Genomic DNA, 27,910 nt, shown 5'->3' on the forward strand with positions numbered 1-27,910 from the left:
TTGCTGAGCTAGCGAGCACGACTTCCGGCCAATTGGGCCAATCGCGTCGCCCGCTCGCAGGCTGGTTGAAGCATCGTCGCAGTGCACTCACACACGGGACGGGAAGCGCTGCTCACGGTCACAGCTTGCCTGAGATCCGCCCAGGCGAGCCGCTCGACCGAGGTGACCGCCCTCGCCAAACACCGCCACCCATATCCCTTCCCCGGGGGCACAACGATCCTCACGGCAGGTGGGTCTCACACGAGTCGGAAAAATGATGATAATAGTCGTCACTGTCATGGCAGTGCGGGCTCGAAGGGTATCCGAGGCGTTTTTACTTAGTACGCGGCGTCTTAAGTGTCCGAGCCGGCTGGAGCGAATGCACGCGAGGCACGGTGAGCGGTGGTCGGTCGGTCGGTGGCTCGGTCGCTCGGTCTTCGGCCTGGTCACGAGCGAGGACCGTGCGGGGCAGGCTAAAGAGACGAGCCGAGCTAAGGTTAGCTACCCACGGTGTGGCTCGCCAGCGTTTCGTGTGCGTAGAGGGTATGGCCGCATACACACGGAAAAAGATGCGCTTTCATGTTTAAACATGTCGGATGTAACCACGGTGGTCATGGTAACACGGCGGTGTGTTCCGTATACGTAACGCGTGTTTTTTGTGCCACCGTGGCACGAAATGGGACACTTCATTAGGTACACATGGACTTTGTATTGGTCAGGGTTTACTTAAATTATACTGGTGATGAGATATTAAGGGACTTTATTCAATAGTTGTGCAGGTTCTATTACTGCCGTCTATTAACAGGTGTTGTATTTAATCTCCTGCAGGTGTTCGACACCTAATGTTTCTTAATTTTAAAGGGGGAAATGTCTTTAAACACTCCAAAAATGCATTCAATTATTATTTTTAAAGAGTTTCATTTTGAGTGATTTGAGGAGAAAGTTGTTATTTCCCAGTAGCAACTGGACCAGAGAAAATTTTATTATGAATAATGTCATGAGGGTACACTTTGAACATGAGAAAATTTACTTTATAGTCATTTTTCAAGATGAAAGTTTTAGTACTGAGAAGTTTCAACATTTACACTTTATTAAACCTCTAATATCAGAATAAATGAACATTCAAAAGTAAATAGAAAAAACATTATTAATACATTGAGAGTAAATGTTAATGGTAATTAGCTAATAATAAAAAAATATGGTCAAAATACACAAGGACTACATTATGAGGAAATTGTAATATTTTGCAGAGAAAACAAGTTTGAATTTGACTTGTAAATGTCAAATGTTTGTTTGAGTGAAGCACTTTAGAGCTGACTTAGCTTAACAATTATTATTTTTTAAATTAATTCTCATCATCTTGCCATTGTCAGTTTTGTCAATTTATATCATCACTGGCAAAGATGCAGAGCTGATGCTTTGCCATCTGCTGCCTTTCCTCCATCATCATCATCACCATCATCATCATCATTATTATTCCCTCTCCCCTAGTCTCTGTGGCAATGTGTTTTGGGACTATCACTAGGACAGCAGGCTATTTTAAAACAGAAACTCCCAATTACCCATTTTAATCTGTCTCTGCGTGTTCTCCCGTTTAGTAAAAAACGGCACCTGTGCTTAGCAGGCCTTTTGGAAATGAATTGCCAGGGTGTTATGGTGAGCTGTCAAAAATAAATCTTCACTTTGTTGACAGCGCCAAGCTCGGCTAAAGAGCTTCTCACATTTAACGTGCTTGCAGCATAAAACAAGACTGCAGCAACTTACTGGTTCTTGTTGAGGCTGCAATAAAAGGTAAGAGACTCTTTGTATTATTATTTTTTTAAAAGACATCCAGCAAAGTTGCTGCATTGAAGTTCTAACCCATACCCACATTTCATTCACTTTTCAGTTTTTCCATGTCTCACTTAGGCAAAAGCCTCTTAATATATCTTATAATATATGTTTTGGTGGTAATGTGCTGATTTATTGACAAAAATTGATGGCTGTCGAAGATTTCTGGCTTGATTTGTAGATGAATGTGTAATTGTGGTCTGATAGATGTTTTACTGGTCTATATATCACCTGATCTAAAGGAAGCATATGGATGTTAAATATAAGTGGTCCGAGGATGGACCCTTGAGGGACCCCACATGGGAAGTTTACACTTCCTGGGCCTCTTTGGGCGGAGGTTGGTAAGTCTCCTCCCATTGGACTACTGTAGCCTCCACTTCCGAGAAAGCTGATGATCCTGCCAACTCTCCTAACTGTCTCCCAGAGTCAGCCTCCATATCAAGGTTTCCGTATTTTCCATTGTTTTGGGACTGCTTGCTTCTTGTTTCCGAGATAAGCCAACTGTCTGTGGTGCGAAGGATGAAATAAAAAAAATGCTTCTGCTTAGTAGCTATTTTGCTGACTTGTTTAATTGGAAAATGCTAGTGTAAAAAAGCCCCCTGCGTCCTGGAAAAATATTCAAAATGTCAATGAAGTTCATTGATTGAGCAGCACATGACCAGTATTGTTGAGCCATCTGTTGAGCATCATCTCTCTGCAGAATCTGTACTCCCCCAGCCTAAGTATGGGTGAAGGTCCACTGAAAAACATCTCAGTGTTTAAGCATAGGAGTTTAGCAGCGCAAAGAAGTCTGACTTCAACAGCTCTGATTTTTTTGCTTCACAACATTCAGGATTCTCAGAGCTTTAGCTGAAGGTTGCTCACCAGCAATGTTCAGGATATTCTCTTGAGCTATCTGACACGGTACACGGTCGATTGGTCGCCGGTCTTTTGGTCACCGATCTTTTGGTCGCCGGTCTTTTGGTCGCCCGGAAGGTTATTGATAATTACCATTTAAGTTGTTGCTCAAATTCCCTAAATACAAACTGCGAATTACTATTTAGTCATACTTAATGCCCTATTAATTATTAGGCTAAAGAAAAGCTCCAAATTTCCCGGACTTCTATTGTTTTTTGTTGGAGAACTTGACTGACGTACCTTCTTAAAGGGACAACGCATGTACATACAAACTCTTATACACTCACACGTCGGCTCAGTGAAACTGCTCATGGCCATTGTTGGCTTTTATTGATGCGTAGACCGAGTTGTTTTACCTTGTTTTGTCGCCGGTCTTTTGGTCGTCGGTCTTTAGGTCACCGGTCTTTTGGTCGCCGGTCTTTTGGTCGCCGGTCTTTTGGTCGCCGGTCATTTGGTCGCCCGTTGTCGCGGTCCGGGCGACCAAAAGACCGACCGCACACGATCTGACACAATAGCGTTATGACAACAACATACTTTGGTGTTGTCATTTAGAAAATGTACTACAAAAGTAAAGAATTTATAAATATATATCATTTATAATATCTGTCATTTTTCAATTTAAAATAATTAAGCCCTTGTTCATTTAATCTGGCTGCTGAAAAAAATCATTGCAAGACCTCTTATTCATCTGCTTTTGCCTTTTACACTGCAGAGTGCAGATATTGGGAAAAAAGCTATGTTCCACAAAAATAAAATACAATGTCGTTGTTTTTAATGTTAGAGGTTAATGTACTGTGCCTTTCAGACTATGACAATTGTTTTTATCGAGCGCGACAGGAGTCGTGATTGTAATGTCACGCCCTTGTCTGGCCCTACTGGAATTCCTTTTCACATAGGCGTCATCTAGTTTCTGTTATGCTACCTCTGAAAGCAGGAAATTGCTGGGTCGACTTCACCCCCCATTCTGTGTTTACTATTCACACAGCACAGCAACACAGAAGAAGACGACGAAAAGATGGTAACTTTTCATTTATGGAAAGAGACTGAACGTCGTTCAACAATGCAAATGTGTCACACAGGTGCAATTTAACATGAACGGAAACAATGTCAGCGAAGCTCCGGAGCGCGTTGTTGCGCTCACCCAAAGGATCAAAGCTGTAATTAGCCCGACATGGATTAGAAGAGGGGGCTGTTTTCCACTACGCTTGCCTCCACAGACTCAGAGGATCAGACAAGCTTCAAGCCCACTGACATTCCCCTTTTTCCCGCCTGCCTCGAAATGTGTTCTTGGTGTGCAAAATGCCGTAGTGGCGTCATTTTAGGCAGCTTGCGTGCAACGGCTTGACAGTCAGCTTGTTGTGACTCACAGCTTTGCCATGCATTTTATCCATCCTTGAAATTTGCGCAATAGCAGGGTGACAGCAAGGAATGTTGGTTTCAAATCTGATTTCCAATGAATTCATGTTTGCCTGTTGAAAGGAATCGACACCCAATCAAATTTGACTTTGAAGCCACGGCAACGAATCATTGCTGCCAACCCTCCTTGCAGAAATGGATTTGAAGTCCATTGCTGTCAATGGCAGCCAATATACTGCTTGTGTTTGGATTGGATTGGATAACTTTATTCATCCCATATTCGGGAAATTTCATTGTGACAGTAGCAAGAGGGTGAGAATGCAGATACAGGAAAGGCATAGTTACACATAGATGAATACTGACATTCCTTTTTTTTAAATCTAAAATTGCCAAAATAGTTTGAGGCTCTTAAACCATTGGCAGCCATTAGCAGTGACATTCGTTCATTCGCGGCCACTCTCCCAGTACAAATGGATTGGACATTTACGAGTAAACACAGTCAGGCTTGTTTCTGTTACATTAATTTTAAGTATTTGAAATATGTTATAAAACAAACCATATATATATATATATATATATATATATATATATATATATATATATATATATATATATACATACATATATACATATATATGCATATATATATTTATACATACATATATATACATATATATATTCCAGCTGCAGCGCACTTTATATGTATTGAATAATCAGCGATTATCAAAAAGCAAAATAATAGTTTATTGTAGCCCCTAGTATTAGATATCCTCTCTGCTCCAGCAGTGGGCTCTTTGCCCGTCACGACTCCCTGTCAGTTCCAAGTTGAGTCGTGGCCAAAGCCTGGGTGAGCCGTGGACTCTTTGAATTAGTGCCAGCTTTTTGATGTGCAGATTGGATTGGAAATACACCGAAGGGAAGCGTACGAGAGAACACTATGGAGTAGGGCGCCTGTTAACGGACGTGCACTGGAACACGACATAAAGTATTAAAATGATAATAACATTCCGAGTGGTCTCGCTAATGTGAATTAGTTTGGCGACTTTGTTGCTTTGGGCGTTTTTTCCCATTGTTATGCTAGTATTTAAACCAGCCGCAGAGCACTTTGTGGGGCCAAAATGTAAATTACATCATTTTGATGCAGAAGCTGCACTCAGGAGCAGTGTTTAGTAGTAATGCACCTTCTGTGGCTTGAAGCTTGTGGTCTGCCTTGTGGTTGGGGTAAACTCAAGGTCAAGCTTTCTCAGCAGCAATTGCAGCAGTGCAATGCCCTCTGTTTCCATTTGATATGCTTTTCAGTCCAATGATAATCTACTCTAAACAGAAGCGATGGCTAAACACATTCTATGATTTATTTATTGAGTGAAATGGAGAGTCGATTGCATCTTTACAATGTCTGTCTTCCATTTGTTACTCATAGCCGGTTGGTCAGGATGGTTCTCCTCAGGATGATATTGGATAGAATAAGGGCAATATGTGAATCCTGAGTATTTGTACATAGATTGTAACCCAGAAACATCTCAGAAAACACGTTGCTTGACTCGATATTTTGCTAGGCACATTTCTCCCCGACTTTTTAATTTATTTTTCAACACAATATAATCCACACCACTAAAACATGATACAAAGAAAAACCAACAAACAAACAAACCTGTGGATCTACCATAAATTAGTTAATTTCAGTTTTGTTTGTTTTTGTTTTTTGGTGCATTTTTAAATATTAAGTGTAAAATATCAGATGTCACTTTTTTAAAATTGTATTTCATCCTGTCTGTGTTAAAGACATGCACTTACTTATATTTCCTTGATCACTTAAATTAACAAAATTAATTTACTGGCAGCATTCACGGCCTGTAAAATAGGCCAGAGAATTACTCGGGTTGAAGAAAAATGGCCCGTGAGAAAGTTCCAACCTGCAAAGGATTCTAACGCTGATCCATAGTCTGTTCAGCGAGAGAAGTCCAATCCATTTTGACTGGAAAGTACTGGCAGCAATCATTCATTGCCACCCCCTCCCAGTCACAAATAATTGGACGTCTATCGCTGTCTGTAGCACTGAGACTGCCATCCCGATTTGATTGTTGTTACCCATCTCATCGATAGAGCCCTGTGTATGCGTGCACGTGTGAGAGAAAGATTGTGTTGCAACATGGGCCCATCCCAGCACGTCTGGCCCTGCAGCTGCAGCAGGGCTAATTTTAGCCTTGGATGTGCGTACGCCTCAGTTCCCCTCGCTTAGCCTATGAGCAACGAGAGAAGGATGATGCCTAAAATGTAGACGCTTCTTCCCTCCGTCTGTACTACATAGCACCATCGCTGTCTGTTCATTTTTTTAATTTTTTTAGGCATTTGCTGACTCTTGCCAAACAAGCCATGTCGTTTTTTTATGTCCTAGAGGGAATAATTGATTTGCCCAGGAACATATTGACTGTGCTTTACTGACTGACGATGACCTTTGCTCATGCGAATTTTATTCCACCGGCATCTGGTTCAGACTCTGAACCTGTTGTTCCCAGTTGCAAAATAATCTGTTTTTTTCAGCTGTATTGGCTTAATAAATCTCTTTTCATTCACTGCGTGTAAAAAATATTGTTATATTTGGGGTAAAATACTGGAAACTGGTCGCCAGAATTGTTCCGTTAAAAAAACAAACAAACTGAAAAATCGTTAAATCTACTGCATACCTGTCAACCTCTGCCGATAACTGCCCTTATAAATGATTATGATTCCCCTTACAACCCCCAAAAAAACCTTACAAACACCGTGCGAGTCGTACGGTGTTTGTAAGGTTTTTTGAGGGGTTGTAAGGGGAATCATAATCATTTATAAGGGCAGTTATCGACAGAGGTTGACAGGTATGCTACTGTCAAATTAACAACAAAATATTTGTTTCCCCCCCCCCAATGTGGCTGAAAGGGTGGGGATTATGGTCAAAAGTTTCAACATGGTCGAGTATTAGGAGTTAATCCTCCTAGCTAGAAAATGTGTTTGGATGAAATGTTTGTGTATTCCTCGAAGACCTCCCACAAATAAATAGATACTAAGAAAGCATGAGCGATTCCTCCTTTTGTTCTCCAGTGCGGGAAAACTATGCATATTTGCATGCAAGTGGCGTGTAAGTTAGTTGTACGGTAACAGTGGGAAGTGGCACAAACAGGTGCAGAACTTTAATAATTCATGGTTGAGTGAGTGAAGATGACCTTGGGAAAGAAACACTGTTGGGCTCAGTGCTGAAAATGGGACTGCTCATTTGTGTCAAGTTTAAATGCACAGTAATTTCAGATTTTACCATGCGTATTCAGTTATGTTACTGTTTATATAACAGTTTTAAAGACTTTCTTTATTGGCTTCATTTTAGTACTATTTGTCTTGTATGTGTAATCGTAAAACAGCTGACATCTGAGAAGACAGGAGCTTTTTGTCCCAAAGATATAAATCTTGCAGAGTCCAGTATTTTAAAACAAGTAAAAAATGAAAAGCAAGTTGTGCTCAAAGAGATACAAGGAACTCCTCTGCATGCCGTGGTTAACAATGTCTATCTGTCTAAGCCTATCTTTTTTATTTTTTTAAACATCCTGGTTACAGTGTTAGAAATCATTGTCAGCATGTGATGAATAATGAGCTGTTTAATTCTGGAGGCAGACTTCCTATCTGTACAGACTACAACGCTAGGAGGAAGTTGATTTACTAGGCTCATTTCCATTGAATTCCTATTTGTGTGACTATTTGCAAGGAAAGTGTTGCCATTAGCAGACTACAAATCAACAAAGGAATAATCCATTTGGCCTGTGAAGTCCATTAGTTGCTTTTGTTCCCCAGCAGTCCTTTTTTCTTTAAAAATGCTATTGTAATTGTGTACTTGAAATACTGCAAACAGGATGGGTTAGTACTTTGCTAGCACTATGCAAACACTGCTGTAGACAATGAAGCTGAGCCAATCCTGACTGTGTATGTGAGAACTGGTTCATATGGAGAAGTTGCTTATTGTCTTGTCATTTGTATTGTGTAGGTTTTTTAACCTTTGATGTTGATCCTTCTTATTGACTGAGTCAGCGTGTTCACATCAAAGCCAATTCGGTGCTTCAGGCTGACAGAAATATCACGCTTTCACAAAATAGAATGAGCTTCAGTCCAAATATAGGCGACTGCTACTCTGCACTTTTGTTTTAGACTTCTTGTGATACACGTTTCTATATGACAGTCCTCCAGATAAACACAAGGCTGCGTCCTTAATCAGCTAAAGTGTTGGCAAATCTGCATTTTGGGGATAAGCAGAGTATGAATTGGTGATGTTCACACTTTTCATACGAATCGGGGTCTACTTTCCCGGTCAGTGGGTACATCTCATAAAATATGTCCCGATCACATATTTTTGCATGCAACTCCAAGTGGCCTAATTTGGAGAATCTGCGATACCTAGTTCCTATCTGATACCCAGGAAATGTATTAAGTAGTGAAAAAAAATACGATATCCAGGTATCCTGTGTCCAACCCAATTGAATAGATCGTATCGTGATAAGGGTTGACCTGATCTGGCCTGATTTCCGATAAATTCCGATGTGATTAATGATCGCGGACGTCCCTAAAAATGATGATTTCTAACATTTGTGTTCATTTTAAAAAGTGTCTGCTCTTTTCTCAGGTGACCCTCAACAATGAGTGACACTGCAGAAAAGCATTCTCCTCTCCCTGTGGAGAACTGAGTTGTTGCTCACCGAGGTAAGAAAACTAACTCAGATGTACCTAGTAAAGCCTGAAAACCTTCTTTTTTTGTTGCCGTTATCTTGCGTATATCCCCCATTAGGTCTTTCAACAATTGTAAAATCTTACACTGTCAAGCAATCTGTTGGTTTCCAATACAGACTAGTTTATTCTTGTGCTGTCTTTTGCTCTGAGTCGCAGACAGGGAAGGACAAATTGTTCCAAAATGTTGGAACAAATTGTTTTTACGCGCACTGATTGGATTATTAATTGACATAAACCACCCCCGCTCATTCAGAATAGAATCGTGAACCGATTGGGCTGGATCGGGTTACAATATTCTGAAGGGGGTGTATACAAGAAGCATTTGAACTCCGATCAGGCGTTTAATTTGAATATAAGTGGGGTGTGGAATTGGGTAGTAACACTTTAACACATGAGCAACAGAAAAAAAAAACATTAAAACAAAAATTCAAAGTCTTACATGTAGGGTGGATTACCAGAGAGACCAGAGAATAACTCCCTTGTTATTTCACTTACAGACCACACAGGATAGTTATTTTGATATGTGATAATCAGGGCTTTGCTGACTCAGATTCATCCAGATTAGTATGTGTGTACCCCATTTTATTGATTGCCACTCACTCAAATACACATTCATTGTACAGGATATCATATATTAGATGCAGTTGTGATTTTTTTTCACAGTGTGGGCTATGTATATCCATCATTCATTGTCCCTTGGAGCGTTACATTTCAATCTTTCAATGCCTTTGACGATGACAGATGTCCATTCATGTCTCTGTTTGGGTCCTGCTTTTAATCAAATTAGTTTGTCACGAGTAGACAACAATCCATTTAATCCAAATGGATTAGACATTTATTGCTATTAAAGGCAGCCGTTGAGTTAATAATCCACTACAGGTTCTTGAAACAGTATTGTAACTATGCTACACTGTACGGCACCAAGTTTGAGCAAAATAGATCGTATCTTGTTTTACTTAATGCATCCTAATTCTCCTAATATAAAGAGTTAAATGGAGTTGAGTAAACTAAATTGGATTTGGAGAATGTGATGTCACGAGAATGAACGCTTATACTTCATTGCCAGGAAAGGTATAATTAAAATGAAATAAAATCCCTGACACCAAGCTTAGTTCTAGCCACCAAAGTTTTATCTTTAGGGGATGGTCCATACGGATCCTCGTGGTGGTTTGCTATCTACTGATGCATGGTGACAGGTGAGGTCAGCGTCATAGCTCATTATATAACAGTGTGGCCGATGCCCTGCAGTGAGTCACTATCTCCTCTTCAAATGATCATTGCCAGAATTCCCACTCAAAATGGACTGCATGTCTATCATTGTCAGTGGTAGCCAATGAGTTAAACACAGGTATGTTAACAACGACAACTTTATGTTCGTCCCTGTTTGCCAGGCAGCTGAGAAAGATGCTGGGTTCAGAGCGCGGTGTTGTCGAAGAATGGCTTTTAGAATTCAAGGTACATCTCCTTTTTGAACACTGTTTTTTTCTCTCCATTTAGTAATTGCTCAAAGAACTTGTTACTTTGAGTATTTTTTAGAAACCACACAAAGAATACACAATAATGAATTCAACTTGAGTAAAAACGATTGTTCCAAAGTATTTACAACATTAAACATAGAATATTATGAGCATCTACAATGCTTCCTTCATGAGAGTTTAGGCTTAAACATCATTTAAAGGGACAGACAACAACTGTATCGTGGCCAGCATGCATTCCTTAATATAATGCCACCATCTTTCATATGTAGGTCAATGATAGTAGGTGCAGTTTGGATTGCTAATTATGATGCCACCATCTTTCATATGTAGGTCAATGTTACTAGGTGTTGTCTGTCCCGACAAAATACAGTATGCTGTGGAACAGGTAAAATGCTGGCCATTATGCCCATAATTACATTTACAGGCACGGTCAAAATGGTTTCTACTTCAATTGCCGTTAATAAGTCCTTACACAACTTAACTGTCAATGCATTCTTTACTCCTACGCAGTCCTTACCAGAAACCCAACTCGCAAGTTATGCCAGCAGCCTTCATTTGAAGAAGTCCTTGGTACCAGCACTTTACAGGGTCATTCAAGATTCTGGCAATGAGGTGACATACAATTGACAGAACACACCTAATCAGGTTGGAATTAAAATAATCTAGAAAAATTCCCCCCCCGTTTCCTTCTCTACCACCAAATTTAACTTAAACTTTTTCTTCTGACTTGAAGACAATTTTTTGTTGAAAGCCCAGACACAGTCAGTGAGTTGGAACTCTAATTTTACACTAGTGATTCCGTGGGAGAATCCAATTATCCTGGCAGGCTTTTTTTCTTGCTGCTCCTTCATGGTCAAATTTGATACCAACCAACCGCAGACATAAATTAATTCTGAACCTCGTATCTGCCTGTACAATCCCATTAGTGATACAATTGAGAGAGAATGTGGGTGTGCGTGGGTGTGCGTGTGTGTGTGTGTGTGTGTAAAACAACAGATAAGTTTCAACCTGTCAGGCCAAAGTTGCTTCATGTGGTACATAAAATCGTTCTCCAGTTAATAACCACTAAAAGGTTCCAAAGAGGAGCACATGCCATTGCCTGACTTTCTTGACAATGATTTACTCTTTTACTTTACTACAACTCCACTTATTGACTCGACTTTGTGCCCAAACATAAGTCAGTTCTATGAAAAGAACGCATAACCTTGTAAAACAGCGAGGAAAACGAGCAACCAGATCAGATTGAGCATATGATTTGCATGTTCTTATACATGTCCCTTTGAATTTATCCAGCTGTTGGAGCCCGTGTGCCATCAGCTGTTCGAGCTATACCGCAGCTCCGAGGAGCGCCTGCGGCGTTTCACGATGCAGTTCCTACCCGAGTTGGTGTGGGTGTATCTGCGGGTAACGGCCAGCAGAGATCGACAGAGCAATGGGTGCATTGAAGCCCTTCTTCTGGGCATCTACAACCTGGTGGGTGTCACACTTTTTAAGAAGTATCATTATTTTTCTGTCTTTTCTTTAATCCTGTCATACAATTGAAACAGTTTCCCGTCACAAAGTTCTGATATAGATTCTCCTATATGGTGCGCAACCTGTGGCTCCAGGTCTGCAAGTGTCACTTTTTGTGACTTTGAAAAATACATATTTTTTGTTTTTTTAAATTTAAGAACAGGTTTATTGTACATCTCCCTTGCAATGCCAAACATTTAATTATTCCGCTTATCACAGTAGGTTATCATGAACGCAAAGAGAAATTCTTAATAAATATTCCTATATAGTGATAATATTCCTCAATAAAATAAAATGCATTTGAAAAACTAAAAAGAAATTAAAATGAATTGGAAAAAAAGAAGCTGAGGAAAGGCCTAGAAAATCAAAAAAGTGGCACATGTATTCTGTTTTGGGAATTTTTCGTTTTGAGAGTTGGTCAAATTTGCCTCTCCTTCACTGCAAGATTTTGTAAAAAAAATATTATTCATTTATTAATTAAATCAAACTCAATGGCAAGTATCTCAACATTTTTTCAATTTAAAAAGCTGAATGAATAGTGGGTCAATGTTGAAAATTCTGAGTGGCACAATAGCTAATCATTGCGATGTTCTCAGGCAAGTGTAGCCTATGGAAAACTGAAAGACGACCCACAGGGAAAACCCCATCCTAATGGGAAGCAATGAGATTACATCACCAGGAAATCTCACCTTGAAAATGCGCGAAGCGCTAGATAGAGAGACATGTCAATAGAGAGCATTCCATTTCAGACCATGCTGCTAAAAGTGTATCCATGAATAATTTATTCCCCTCATTCTAGACACACGCAGTATGCGTGGTGTACACATCACTCTATTCGTGCCTTGGCTCTTAGCAGTTCACACACATGCAGAAATTAGTGAAGCATGGCCTGGATTAAATTTTGGAAGGAAGATTGCAAAATGTCCCTTTTCCCTATTAATGTGTTTTTGGGCTATTCGAGTCAAGGCGATTAAAAAAAACAAATCTATATATCGCCATTAATGGCTAAGAAACGAGGTTTACAAAAAGCAGTGACTTTGTAGCTGAGATTATACCACCGAAGACCTGTAAATTTTCCACTTTTAAAGCTTACATTTGGCTTATTGACTCACTGTGAGTGCGTAATACACTTTTCCAGTCTAATGAACCGCTGTTTTGTTTTTATATTCATAATTATATAACAGTGTTAATAAGGTCACGCAGTTAGCAGCAGAAATGTAAAACCATTTTTTCAAATACTGTGTATAATTTGTTTGTAATTAGGCTCAATAAATAAACCTATAATTCTTTTTATTTGTTTTCTTCAGCAAGTTCCTATTCGCCCCTATGCGGAATAGTTTGGACACCCTTGTTCTAGATAAAAATGTGGGTTTGAATCCATATTGCCAAAGGGGAGAATAGAAGGATGTGACCAGCAATGAGATATCAACTACTATAAAAAATCCAATATAAAAATAAAAGATAGCAATTCGATTTAAACAAAATATAACAATATTAATGTTTTTCACCCATGATTTTCAATTTTTTAAATCTGTGAAAATTTAGTTACCAAAGCAACATATCCATTTCACGTGTATTTTCCGTTTTTTTTAACCCACAAAATTCAACACCACAATCAATTTTTTGTTTTAATTTTCAAAAATTAGCCATTTTGTTTGCATGGTAAGTTGCATTTTCATGATTCAACCTTTCCGCCAGCGTGCAAGTTCGCCTCACCCCGTCAGCTCTGTGTTTTGTTGATTAAGTTGTGAAAGGGGATTGAGCATCAAGCAGCTGAGTGTTCAATAAAATGGCTCCTTCGTCTTCTTTTCCATTTTCCAGGAGATTGTGGACAAAGACGGCAACAGCAAGCTCCTTTCCTTCACCATCCCCTCATTATCTAAACCCTCCATTTATCATGAGGTAAGGAAAACAACTACAAACACATCACAGATTTTCTTTCATGTGATGATGACGACACTGAACATGCGTGACTGCGGTCGGGCTGAGTAAGACGGCAGAGCTGCGCATGCTGAAGGCGATTTAAACGCGTAATAACAAGCTTGAGAGGCTAGAGCTTGCATGCTGAGAGAATAAAGCAAACATCGTTGGCATTAACCTATCCTTGAGTTACTCCTTAAATTAATCCTTGCCTCGTAGAGTGCAAGGTCTTTAAGAGAAAATATCACTTCAATTTAGGGTCGATGGCAACTGTGGCCTTCATCACAATCAAGAGGCGATGATAATCTTTTTGTCGTATAATTCGTTTTCGCCGGAATATCTTGTTCTGAGCAGTTAGTTGAGAGACACCCAAAATCAATTTGCTAATGAACTAAATGTTCATTTGCTGTTGACCTGAATGGGAATATAATTGATAAACGTTTTTGAAAAGTAATAATACAAAAGCAGGTAATTGTTTTAAGTCAGTTCTATTGAAATGGTGAATGGAAGTCAATGAGATAAGAACATACTGCAGGTAAATGCATTTGATTATTGCATTAAATCCAATAATAAATTAAAAATAGGATATAGCGCAATTATTTTAACTCTATGGTTGTGAGTGATAGCATTAGATGTTTAATCCATTTTGAGAGGACAGCCTATCCCAGTTGAAATATATTAGACCTCTATCGCCACCAATTGCATTGAATCTTTTAAAGGGTGTTTTCAGTACAAATTTTCGTCTTTCACTAACTACCACAACACACATTGCGTGAATACTATCCAACTATGTGAGCTGGCAGTGAATGAGTTAAATGTACGACCTTATGAAAATACAGTCTTCTCTTGATTATCGCAAATGCACTTTCCCGATTTTTTTGTCCTGCTATTAATTATTACTATTATTTTTTTTAAGTTCATAAAAATGTGAAAATCCACGCTGAAACTCTTAAGCGGAAGCCACTTGCTATTAGGAATCAGCACTGAAAAAAAAGATAGTTATAATAGGGGTGACCCTACTTTGGGATTTTTCAATTATCGCGGCCACGTCTGGTGTACATTAACCGCGATATTCGAGCGATTACTGTACTATACATAATTACATGAGTGGAACATAACCAGTTAGTCTAATGTTGCAACCATTGTTTTTGTTTCTCTCCACTAAGACTCTAGCATGTACTTTTTGTTGTACCTCAAGGTTTGTCAAATTGATACACCACTGTACCAATACTCAGATATTACGGAAATACTTGAAAATAAGTAAAAATCAGTGGAATAATAGCAGTCAAATATATATTGTCAACATAGGAGTAATATATGCATAAATGCATTTGTGTTTTTGTACATGTAGCCTTCGAGTTTGGGTTCCATGGCCTTGACAGAGGGGGCTCTGTGTCAACACGACCTGATCCGCGTGGTGTACAGCGGCCTCCACCCTCAGAGAGAGACCTTCACGGCTCAGAACAGGTACGGCCATTGCTCGCCACTCCCGATGTCGTAAATAAAACCTGCAGACTTCATCAGTACCGGGCCTTGCTTTGAGCGCATGTGGAAATCCTTCTGTCAGAGTGAAATATTGTTAATGGCAAGAAACCCCAAAGCTCAATGAGCCCTGTCGCTTGGCTGCAATGATACATGGCCAGTCGTTTACCTCCATTGCCCATGGTCGATTATAACGCTACCCCTGGGGGTCTTTAGGCCCACCCATACCGTTTCGGGCGTGCATTCTTGACAATTGTGTGCTTTTGCAGGTTTGAGGTGCTGTGTTTCCTCATGCTGTGCTACAATTCATCAGTGGTCTATATGCCGCTGTCCTCCTATCAGTCGGTCTGCAGAATGAGCTCACGGTGAGTAACGCATGCACTGAAAGTGCATATCATAAATATCTTCAACAGAAAGATATGTGAGCTTGAGTTACAGCTCCGGTGTTGCCTCATATTTGCAAAAAACGGCTTTATTTTTATTACATTTGTGCTCATTTTTATTGCACTCAATATAGGAATTACAATATAAACTTAATGTACAAAATATTCAGGCTCTGCAGGACAGGTGGGCTTTTACTTTTCGCTTTTAGTGCTTTGGCTTTTTTCCAGTAATTATATTATTGTGCTTTTTCATATGGTCAAGCTTGGGCCATTGGGGCCCTAAGCATCCACTAGGTGCAGCTGGAATGCCATAAAAAATATTCAAAATATATTATGATGTACCTAATGGACATGTGAGCCGTGGCCCCAATAACGCAGGAATATAAAGTCTCGTGTTTTTGAGATGAAAAGGAATATTATTTACAATACTGGCTTCTTTCCTTCATTGAAATTTTGACACTTATCACAACATCATGACTGTCTGCTCAAAATACCCATTTTTTTTATCCAGACCTATTGTGTCTTTGTTCGTTTAAAGACGACTTTCTTGACCATCACTACTGTAGATACAAATTTTGGTGTTAAGATTATACAATCGTTGCTGTGTTACTACTCACTCGGCAGGGAGAGCGGCTGAGGCGCATCTCATTACCAATAAAAAAAAAACATTGTGCAGAAAGGTTCTGGATATTTTCAATATAAAAGATCCCTTAAAGAGCAGCTGTGACAAGTCCTTTATGATAGAGGTGGCTGGAAATTGAGCATGAGATAGCAGGCAGGAGAGCGAAGAAACGCGGCTGCATCTGAGTACAAATAACCCAGTTTTAAATTGATTTCTTCATATCGGCCGGTCGGATTTAAAAAAAGTAGGCAGATCCAAATATTGTCACCGATAATCGGTTGATCTATAGTTGAGGTGGGCAGACTGATTATTTTTGTAAGATACCTGGGAAGTGAAAAGGTGTCGTACTGTTCAGTTGGAGTGAAAAGTTGCACCCCCTGCAGCCCTTTCTGGACTAATTGCCCACTTCTGATCTATAGTTATTACTACATGTTTCAACTTTTGAACCTACTTTAAAACCCTCCAAGCCTCCAATTTTATTGACATTGCATTTTGACGGGAGCGCCTGTCAGCACATTTCCGTGGGAATTTGACTTTTTAATTTCCCTAGCATTGTTTTGCAGTCAGAGAATCAATACATAATTCACATGATGAGTCTCTGTGCTGCGGGCTTTCGCCAGTAATGGTCCCGCTGCAGAGTGTGGGTTAATTCCAAATTTCTGACTGAAGACTCCCACGCTGCGAGCGGGCAGACAGGCAACGCCTCAAGCTCACATTACACAGACGGCAAGCTGTGATTAGGTCGAGCCTCTTAGCGAGGGCATAATGCTCACAAATGCTTTCGACGTGTGTGTGCCACCCTCAGGTTGTGTGTTTGCGGTTTCCCGAGGCAACAGCAGAAACTCTGGAGGGAGCCTTTCAACCGCGTGCTCTTGGACCCAGAGTTCATGGTGCAGATGCTGACTGCTGTTTATCACGCCATGTAAGTATCTCTCCGCTACTGCCTTTGCCTACTGACCATTTTCATTTGCAACACTTGGCAAGATCTAATACAAGAGCTTGACTCACAATCCTTTATGACAAAAGTGGTTAGATTTTATGATATCTATTGAAGGGTATTAACTTTACAACAGAGTATGTTTAGCATGCGATGGTCATGTTTCAGTGGTCTTGATACCCATTTTGACTTCTGCTGTTTCATATTTCATCAATCAAACTTGGTGAAAAGCCAGCCTTATGGTAGATCACATGTGTCAAAGTGGCGGCCCGGGGGCCAAATCTGGTCCGCCGCATCATTTTGGCCACTAAAAAAGCTCAGCAAATGTCTGTTATTACTGTAAGGGCAATTATTTTTTAATTTGTTGCAGCCAATCTATGACGTGTCAATATCTCACTGTAGTTGATCTTGATTTATTTAAAAGCCGTTTAGCTCAACAATACATTTTTTTCATTTTGCGGTTGTGTCCACTACACTTTACCGATGTGGACAGACCGCTCGCTTTCCAGTGTGACATAGGCTTTGGCGGTAGCAAGGACAGATGCTCCTCTCAGCGGAAACTGATTACATCAGCACTACGCCTGGGGAGCAGGTGACTTCATCCCTCGTGAAAAGGGACGATGCAAAGCTGATTACAACCGTCTCGATGATATCTAGCCGCGTTCGCGCTGTGTTTAGCGTGAAACAGCAGTGTGATGCATCTACTGTCGGTTTAATTTTTCTCTTTACTGCTGTTGGAATAATGATTAATACCCTTAAATCATTATTAGTAATATTTAATTAAAATTGGAAAACATCTTTCAACATAACTGGTTACACTTGCAAGGAGGTACCTTGTGACGTCGTCTTAGTCCACAAGGCATTCTGAATTGTAGTAACTGAATCATTGTATTTAATCGCGACACTCGAAAAACATGTTATGTAATCAGTACAATAACACCCTAGATGGTTAGAAAAACAACTGTGTAAGAATTGCAGAAGTAAGCATAAAAGTTTGAACTGGCACCCAAACAACGGTGTGAGGAATTGCATAATATTTTCATTATAAGGTAAACAAAGCAGTATTATAATGTAAACAAACCAGCCGTATTTTCAAACAATAATGCGATTATCGCCATCTGCTGCTGGAGTCCCGTCAAAACAGTCCCGTTGTGTTTTGCCGAAAAGCGTCCGAAAACAATGTGTCCTCGAGCTGTGGGGCCTTGAGGAGACAATGGGGAGGAAAAGTGTCTGTGGTCCCATGAATTAATTTATAGCCTTATTACTTATTAAAAATGCTTACAACACATATAGAAACATTCCATAATAAATCCAACAACTGCCATTGACGTTGCTAGACCTCCAGTCCTGTGGCTCATTTTACCCTTCTCATGTTAATTGAAATGAGTTTATCACTAGTAGACGTTCAATACGTTTGAACTGGAAGGTTGGCTGCGTATGAACCTTCGTTTCCATCCAGTTTAGATGAATTACACTTCAATTTCTGTCAATGTATATGCTGGGATTCCATAAAAAAGAGCAGGAGCTAGCGACAACCTCCATTTGTCAATTTATTTCAAATTGTTACCGCCCGCTTTCAAATTAATTAATTCATATTTATTTCTCTCATCTCAAAGATAAATGGAACACAGTGCTTTTGTCTCCCGGGGCAGGATCAGACAGAACAAGTCTTTTCTTCAACGATTTCTACAATGTAATTGTGTAGTCATGCTTATTAGGTTTCATAATATTCAACACATACGTAAATTAACTCCCAAACGAACGCACATAAATGTACCCTCAGGTATTCTTTGTTTTGAAGCAAATGAGGAAAAATGTGGGGTGTGTGTCATTAATGATTTTTAGGCTCAATTATCATTTGTTTAGCTCATCGGCTGCCGTGGACGGCGATAGTTGTCCAATCAATTTTGACATCAATAGTAGTGTAAGATATGTTTTTTTAAAAGCATAAATCACTCAATTGCCTATTCTTTTATCTACTGTAGATGGATTTTATCGTATTGAATACCATCTACTCAAAGTGATGATTACATTTTGGGTAGTACACTGAATATTTTTTTAATTTTCAATTTTCTATGATAATGCTGTAAAGAGTCATCCCAATAGATCAGGGGTGGCCAAACTGGTCCTCGAGGGCCGCTGTTTTTTTACACTATTATATATTACAATTTTTAATCATTTCTTTAATTATGTATTTGATTTTTCTTTACTTTTACATGTATTCACTTTGATTTTTACTGCAACTTTTACATACCTGTTTACATTTTTATGGATTTAATTTGTATACAGTTCATGCTGCCAATGAGTTAATGTCATCTTGTGTGTTGTTTTAATAGCTACAACGGAGAGTGGGAGATGGGTCGAGAAGCCCTGGAGGATGTTCTGTACAGAGCCCAGCTTGAGCTTTACTCTCAACCGCTCCTAGTAAGTGGAAGATTAACTTATTCACTGCCAGTCCTGGTACATGTAAAACATGTGTTGGGTAGTTAATCAGATTTATTTAAAAAAAAAAAACATGCATTAATGGCAATAGGTGTCCAATGGATTTTGACTCGAAGGGTCAAATTCACCCTCAATAGCAGACAATGAGTTCAACTGCCTGGTTCTTTGCGTTTCAACCCCCAGCTGGGCAACGCCATGAAGAACTCGCTTCCCGAGAGCGCCCCCAACGAACCGCAAGGGCGCAAGGCCCTTCTGCAAGTGGAAGTGACGCCCACTGTTCGACGCATTTCCATCTCCGCCATCACCACCGCGTCGATCCGACGCCACCGCTGGAAGAGAGAAGGTAAAGTTTTGCTCAACTACCAGTTCTGTCCCCATCAATTTGTCACCGTGTGATAGTAACAGAAATATGATGTTTTCCGATATGTGAAAGGCCTCAAGAAGGAGCTTTTGGGTGAGAAAATGATTTGATTTTGGTCCTCCTGAGCAGTGAGAACGAACACCATTTGCAAAATGGTGTCTCCTGTCATTTTCTGTAGATGTCTTTATGTAGTTTGTGTGACTACTCGGTAGTCCTTCCTCACCCGCCTGGACAAAATGGTGCTTTCGGATTCTCCCTTTTAGTTATAGAACAATAGGCTCTCTCCCACTAAAGAACCACATTTGTGTTGTTGACTCCCAGATTGTTTTGACTACTCGAGCAACGCAGAGTTGAGCGTCACCGTCGCTCGTCCTAGCCCCGCCCAACACCCGTCAGCAAATGAGCCGAGAGACGGCGGCCCTCGCAGCCACCATCACCTCCACAGCAGCAGCGTCATTCCCCCCATCACGCTCGAGGGTAGGGCACAGGGCCGGTCACCCTGAGCGAAAACCACCCAAAACGCATCCCCCTTCCTCCCTCTTTCTTCAGCTTTGTGGGCATATCTCTGCTGCATTTGCATTCCCTACTAGCATCCTTAAGCCTCGCTTTCACCAACCGAGTACACTTGAGTTCAGTTCAGTGCTCCTTACAAACCAACCACAATTTTTGGCAGTGGTATAATTTCGACTGAATATGTTATTTAAAGTGGTTTTCATCACCCATATGGTGAATGTTTAACATTCTTGCTGGCTGACTGGGTAAAAGAGTCTGTAATCTTATAATAACATACTAATTTCGATAATGTCTTAAAACAGCAAATGAAAAGGTTTTAAATTTACTAAAAGTGTCGCAGTACATAGAGCTGAATGGATAGGTTGATTGATATGAGCATTGTCATATTTTAAACTAAAAAGAATGGAAATGGAAGAAAGATTTCAGTAACAAAACTCTCAAAAACCCATATTTTATTACATTAGTTGGTAACATCGGCAATTGTTTTATCGTTGTCTAAACAATTGACATCTTATTGGCATTTCATTTAAATGATACAGTATCTTAACATGGCATTACATTTAATCTGGTAGGTCTTAAATTCCTACAGTTTTACATTCCATGTAGAAAAAGGTTAAGACATTCTCAGAGTCAATCTTTTTTATTTTCTTTGCCGCAAAGTTGAGTCTAAAATTTGCCCAGTAATTGGCATTAAATTCTCTCCTTAGTGGTCTTGAAAAAAAAAAATAACTTGATGAAAGCTGTAAAAAAATACTTCCTATTTAAAAAAAAATTAACACTTGGTCACCATTTGACTTATTACTTGCCATTGTCATTAGCAGACAACCGATTCCCTTTGAGTAGAAAATCAAAATGGACTTTTTGACCGCTTCTATCATCGTCATTGACACTAAAATGTGATCATTGACTGCCAACCCAAAACCTGCACCAGATGTTATTCTGTGCTGAACGGAACTGTCTCTCGCTTGGTGGAACCTTTACTCTTGCCCACACCCTTCAGCTAACAACCCGCCGCTCTTTGCCCGACTAGCGCGTAAGCGACGCCATTTGTGGCTGGGATGGCTCGTTGCATGGGCCTGCCAAACACACTCAGTCTCCTTCCCGAGCGTCCGTTCCTACTTTGGCCCTTGTCACTCACTGAGTCATTGAGGCTGTCGTTGTCATCCTTACAAGTCGATATAAGTAGATTTGTTCTCCATGACTGGCGGAGCACCTGGGGTCTTGTTTCCATGCTGCGATTCGCCGCGTCCCTTTTTAAGGCCGGCTCGGGCCCACGCGGTCTGTCTCAGCTCAGTGAGTGGGAATGAGCCCGAAGTTATGCATGTCCATGCTTTTTGTGAGCTTTCCAGATAGCTAACAGTACACATGGCAAAGAAAAGTCAAAGGGTCATAAACGGGCCTCGGGTGCGCAGCAGAGTCGGACCCAAAGATGCAGGAAGTTAACGAGACAGGAGTGCTGGCGCACAAACCTAAAGGTTTTAATAAGAACTAACAGAAAAGCCATACAAACTTAGGACTTAGTACAAATCATTAAACAAACAAAACTAACAGGGATAGCACGCGCGCACCCTGACAAGGAGACGACATGACCAAATGTAAGCAATAATCCGACAACCAGACATACGCAACGTATAAATGGACACACAAGGGATAATTACGAATCAAGCACACGTGGTCACATAACGAAGGGTAGCCCGGAGGGACACACATCACCCAGGCAACACGCACATACACACTTCCGACAAAATCCCAACTAAACTGTGTGCCGTTTGCATATGAACCCTCAACACAAATGAAGGTCATAACGTACTGCTCAGTTGTCTTTGCATGGTCTTTTCCTTCAAAGTTCTTTCTCCAATGGAGAGGGCTGGGAAGAAGGATCTTGTTTGTGCTATTTCAATTGCATGCACGTGTGTCAAGGTTCAAATCGGTTCATCCAGACTGTCAAGAAAATTGACAAGGCGTCAGAAATAATTCAATTGGGACGACACCTGCAACAATTTATCACTGGAAAAGAAAGGCTGCGTCAGTAGAGTTTTTTTTATTGATATTGTTTTACAGAAAGGCATCGTAAATTGTAAGATGCCACTGATTTATGAAGGAAAGAACAGCCAGAAAAAAACCTCTGGATAATATTATGACTGGGATTATGATATAATGAATAATGCTAATTTTTGTCAGGGTTCTTTGTTTAACCGTCCATTTTGTGTCATGTTTATATCTGCAATGAAAACCATTGTAAAATACTTCCTCATTAAAAGGTAGCTAGCTTAGTTCCGATGTGTACCTTTTAAAGTAAAGTATATTTTGGCTGCCGTTGACTCCGATAGACGTCCAAATGACCGCTGCCAACCCTCCCAGTTCAAATGGATTGGATGTCTATCGCCGTCAACGGCAGCGAAACACAATCTTCACACGGAGTTGCCCGCCAGGCTTGTCAGCACAAAGCAAGGCGCTATCAATCTTGGGAGGCGTTTGTGGCCACTCTCTACAGATTAACAGGATCAGACTGGGCCGGTCATGTGACCTCGCGATGCCGCAGGAAGACGAAATGATGGATTAGTAATTTTGGAGAGCATGCGTCTTCCCTCACATCGTCTGCATGTGAATATCCAGTTTGGTGCATGATGGAAACTGACCACTGTCTCTCTTTTTGTACTCCAACTGTCTTTTCCACCTTGAATTAAGACTAAGATTTTTAGACAATCTGAGGTTAGACACAGTACTGTGCAAATGTCTTGGGACAGCTAGAATTATTTTTTTTACTTTTTTTCCAGCACAGGTTTTGGCTAATGAAATTGTGGAAGCACCATTTTTAGTCAATGAAACAGGGTCCGTACCGCACTTTATAACACCAATTGAAGAGACTAATTAATTCATTTGTAACTATGATATTTGATTAGAACTTTTTGGGCAATGATAACCAAAGCGAGATCTTTTTAATTTGTTTAAATAGAGCTGTCACTAACAAGTATTTTTAGAATGTATTATTACATAGAGCGAGGCTGAAATACGATTTGGACAATCACAAGTTAAACAATGGCTCTAAACAAATAGATATCCAAATAGTTGAATAATTTGATCAAGCTATGCTTGATTCATTATCAATTCATTCATTTTTAGTGGCCTAATTGCAATTTTCTGCTTTGGAATCATAAATGATACATAGTAGCATAACTTTTCACAGTGATGAGTTTGTTTCCAATACATATTTACTGCTAAAACCTTAATACACTTGATACAATTGTAAATAATATCCAAGTTTTATGTACTGTACTTTATTAGTTAAGTAAATTTGGGGGATTTTGGAAACCTTACTTTAATGACATCCATTAATCGGATATGGACAAAGTTAGCTCTTCCATGACAGGCGCAGATCTTCAATTGTCCTTTCTTGGCGTGATATTTTTTTTTTTTTGACGTGGGTTTTGGCAACATAACGAAATCCACAAATAACACAGCAGGTTTTACTACCAAAATAGTCATAAGGTAATTTTGGAGTAAACTGTGTAGACAGGCTTCACCAATGTGTCATTCCTAACAGTTGAAAAGAACATGAGAAACTTATACCAAATCACATAAGGTTCAGGATACACTTTAGCCTCGCTTCTCAGACTTTGCACAGCACTGTGTAACATCACATGACTTGGCTCAAGCTCACTTTATCTATCCTGTGTTGAATTATTCTTCTGCTGCAGAGTTAAAGGCACTGTATGGTTTGAGCTGGAGTTCTTTATTTGGTGATTTAACTTTTTTTTTTAAAAACCCTAATGTGATCAACCTAGATACCGACGGTACGAGCGGCGGCGAGGATTCTTTCAACACCAACGACCCAGACGAGGGTTTCTCCTCCGGGGCTTCCAACAGCAGCCAGCCCGGCGGCACCAGGCCAAGCGGTCCGAAGGCCGGCGGCGGTCTCAAGAAAGCCATCGCGGCCCGCCTATCCCGGGACAGAGAACGAGACCGGGCCGAGGTAGCCAAGCAGCCGGATGCTACGGCGGAGGTCAAACGCCAGAGGAAGCCGTCGCCGCCGGCCAGCATCCGTCTGGACGCCATCCAGCTGAGTCCAATCAAGAAGCACTTGAGTTTTCCCTCCGGACCCCCGCTGGTAAGGACCGGCAGCGCCTCCTCCAGCAAGTCGTTCGACTGCACGGCCTTCAGCCTGAACGGCGGCGGACGGGAACAGGAGGGCGGCGGTGCGGGTGGGGGCGTGGACGAGGACGGCGGGTGCCCCGCCGCCGGCTCCCACCGCCACTCCACCATCAGCTTGCAGGAGGAACAACTCATCAGGCCGCCGGATGACCCTCTTTTGTCCCCAGGGTCTCCTCTCAGCAGGCAGTCGCGATCCCCCAGCTTCAACATGCAGATCATATCGCAGGTTTAACTTGGAAAGTGGGTGAAAAAAGCACTACACACTCCCGTTCGGATGACAGGGCGTTTTTTTGTTTTTTTGTTTTTTGGTAGAGATATCAAATCATACGACCATTTCAAAACGTTTTACACCTTAAAGGGGAACTACACCAAGAATATTGACAACAATTTATATTTTTTCCCATTGATTTCAAAACAGCACCTCAACTTCAAATATTTTAGGGTTTTGGCACATGTAATTGTTTTACCGATTTTGAAATACAAATAATTGCAATTTTACATATTATTTGATTCATCCACTAAAAAATACAATACAAATATTGTGATGCAATTAATCAAGGTTTTTTCATGACAGCATGCAATTGATTCATTTTTTTTTTAAGAGTCACCCCCGTAATACTAATATAATGAATGGTGTATGTTGTGATATACGGTGTGGTTACCATGGTAACTAGATGGGATTGATAATCACAAAAAAAGCTTACTCCTGCTGTACACTTCAACTTTTTATTCATATTGGGTAAGCCGATTCAAACATTTGTATTGATTATTTTGGGAAAAACTTTATTTACAGTTGTCGTGGCAATTGGAATTGTCCAATCAGAATTGAGGTATTGACAACTTTAAAACTAAACTCCATCTTAATTCAATTAATGAGCCTATCACAAGTATGCCAAAATCTAGAGGAAAAATATTGACGCAATCTCTAGTTATAGCAAAAATTGTACAAGTGCATCTAAAAATATGTTGAAATGGAACTCAAAAAGATGTAAGTTGTCTATAAAAGGAAAAATACGTTTTTTGGTGTAGCGCCACCTTAACTCACTTTCTGCTATTGGCGGCCATTCCTTTGACTTCCAGTTCGAATGATTAATCGTTTATTGTCGTCAATAGCAGCCAATGTCTTAACTCATGACTAAAAAATATATACCATATTTTCACGACTATAAGGCGCACTGCATTATAAGGCGCACCCTCAATGAATGACACTTTTTTTTCTCCATATATATAAAGCACACTGGATTATAAGGCGCCCTGTCTACTTTGGAGAAAATTTAAGACTTTTAAGTGCGCCTTACAGTCGTGAAAATACGGTGTATATATATATATATTCTTTTTTGCAATCCTAAAAACTTGACATAGGAACCTGGGTGTGTAACTGTTTTTTTTAATCCACTTTATATTCAATCGTGTTTAATTGAAAACATCTCGGTGCGGCGATCCAATGACATTTCACCTTTCTTTCCGTTAAGTCGACATTTCGACATTCAATCAGCAATAACGCTCGTCGTTGTTCCCTCGTCATTCTGGGCTCACGTGCAATCAGTCTTGCTCGCTAAATCTTCCTCCCGAATTGCTGTTTATTTTAACCCCTTTATGTATGAATTTACAATATAGATACCAACAAAAAAACATGAGAATACATAAAAATAGTATTAATACAAAAAATACTTCTTATATATTGGAAATTATATGGGGAAAAATGCAGCTAAAATCCTGAAAAAATAATACATTTTTTAAAATAGTAAGGAATAATAGTGAATTCATAATCATCAATGGCAACAAATTAGTTAAGTAAAAAAAAAATCTAAACTAAATGAAAAGGGTGAATTTAATAATATATTCCTATTTTAATTTCAATACATTAGTTTACTTTTGATTAATTTTCTTTTTTTTTCATTTGTTCATTTTACCATTTTGTTGTATTATTGTCAATATATGGAATCTCGGGCAGCAAGGAGTAAATAGAAATCTTACTTTAAGGAGATTTTAGTTATTTTTTTAATTGACAATCCAAAGAAAGATAATCGGTTGTTTGTCAGGCAAATTTATTTTTGATGTTTAATGATATTTTAAGCTCAATATGTGCTGTTAAACCAAACTGGAACTATAGGAAAGTGACTTGATATGCGAACTGGACTTGAGAAAATCACTACTGAGGTCTTTGATAAATGTATAAAAAGTATATATATAAATATATATAGTATATATATTTTAAAAATATGTAAACATTCAATCCAGTGGCGAGGGGCTTTCAAAGCAACGGTCTTCGTGGAACTTTTGTTTTTTTTCGCTCTACCTCATGTCTTGGTCACTCATTGTTAAATGAAATAACTGGTTTTCTTAGATGTCTTAATTTTTCATATTTTCTTTGGAAAAAAAAAGTGCCATTTTCGTTTTTTCAATGTGCCGTCCACTCGCCTTAGTCTGACCCCGCCATCTTTTTGTCACCGCACGTGCCAACACGCTTTCTGCCCTTAAACGTCATTTGTTCGCCTGTCTCGGGTCCTGCCATTGACGGCGATGGACGTCCAACGCTGAACGATGAACGCGCGTTTTATACCCGCTCATTTGAGGGTGGCAGCGAATAACCGTTTGTTTCAGCCAACCCTCCCGCTTCCAACGGATTGGACGTCCATCGCCGTCAATGGCAGCCCAAATTTTAAGCACGTTTCATGATGGCCTGTTTCATTTCCAGCCTGCATGTGTGATCAAGTTTTACTCTTCAATCATGGTGATGCACTTTAATCCATCCAGCTGTCCAAGAACGTGATTCAAAAAGATGACTATACTATATGTATGTAATTCTATATACAGTGTGCGTACAGTGTTTCTGTGTGTGTAGGTGTGCCGACACTCAGTGCAGGGTTTTGAATTCTCTTCTAAAAGAGTTTTTTTTCCTTTTTCTGTGACTTCACATCCACCACACAGTGCTGGTTTTGGCCTATCTCAACACTTTAAAAGCAATTTCATTAACGCTTAAGTCCCAAAGGGCCTCAGGAGTTTATTTTAAAAAAAAAAATGCATTCAAATATAGGATAGCAGCAAACTTCTTCGTTCTTGTTGTCTTCATGGAATTCTATGCAACTTGTGTTCCCTTCACTGCTTCGTCCGCTTGCTGGAATTCACCATGAAAATGCGGGCTTCTTTGAGTCCAGGTGAATAAGTGTTCGTGCTATTTGCTGGAAAGACTTATTTTCAATGGTGTAAATAGAGTGTACAAAATGGAGAGGAAGTCTAAAATGGAGAGAGACTGAGCTGTATATTGTTGAATAAATATTGTGATGTAAGAGACTTTGA

General features: G+C 39.9%; 1 protein-coding gene across 4 annotated transcripts; it reads left to right on the forward strand.

The window, feature by feature from the left end:
• Window positions 1–54: 54 nt before the first annotated feature.
• Window positions 55–27,900, forward strand: LOC144086727 (hyccin 2). Of its 4 annotated transcripts, none has more exons than XM_077616785.1 (14): window positions 55–229; window positions 1,673–1,770; window positions 8,705–8,781; window positions 10,200–10,263; window positions 10,797–10,898; window positions 11,580–11,759; window positions 13,620–13,700; window positions 15,070–15,185; window positions 15,470–15,565; window positions 17,011–17,127; window positions 19,479–19,566; window positions 19,768–19,927; window positions 20,018–20,038; window positions 24,244–27,900. In XM_077616785.1, the coding sequence occupies exons 4-14, from the start codon at window positions 10,213–10,215 to the stop codon at window positions 24,840–24,842; spliced, it is 1,611 nt and encodes a 536-aa protein (XP_077472911.1). In that variant the 5' UTR covers window positions 55–229; window positions 1,673–1,770; window positions 8,705–8,781; window positions 10,200–10,212; the 3' UTR covers window positions 24,843–27,900. The 4 variants fall into 4 exon arrangements, with proteins under 4 accessions (XP_077472911.1, XP_077472908.1, XP_077472910.1 ...); XM_077616782.1 differs by lacking the exon at window positions 20,018–20,038 and adding an exon at window positions 20,267–20,422 and having other exon boundaries at window positions 56–229; XM_077616784.1 differs by lacking the exons at window positions 1,673–1,770; window positions 20,018–20,038 and adding an exon at window positions 20,267–20,422 and having other exon boundaries at window positions 56–229.
• The last annotated feature ends 10 nt before the right edge of the window (window positions 27,901–27,910 follow it).

Source organism: Stigmatopora argus, chromosome 13, assembly GCF_051989625.1.
Source record: "Stigmatopora argus isolate UIUO_Sarg chromosome 13, RoL_Sarg_1.0, whole genome shotgun sequence".
Taxonomy (NCBI): domain Eukaryota; kingdom Metazoa; phylum Chordata; class Actinopteri; order Syngnathiformes; family Syngnathidae; genus Stigmatopora; species Stigmatopora argus.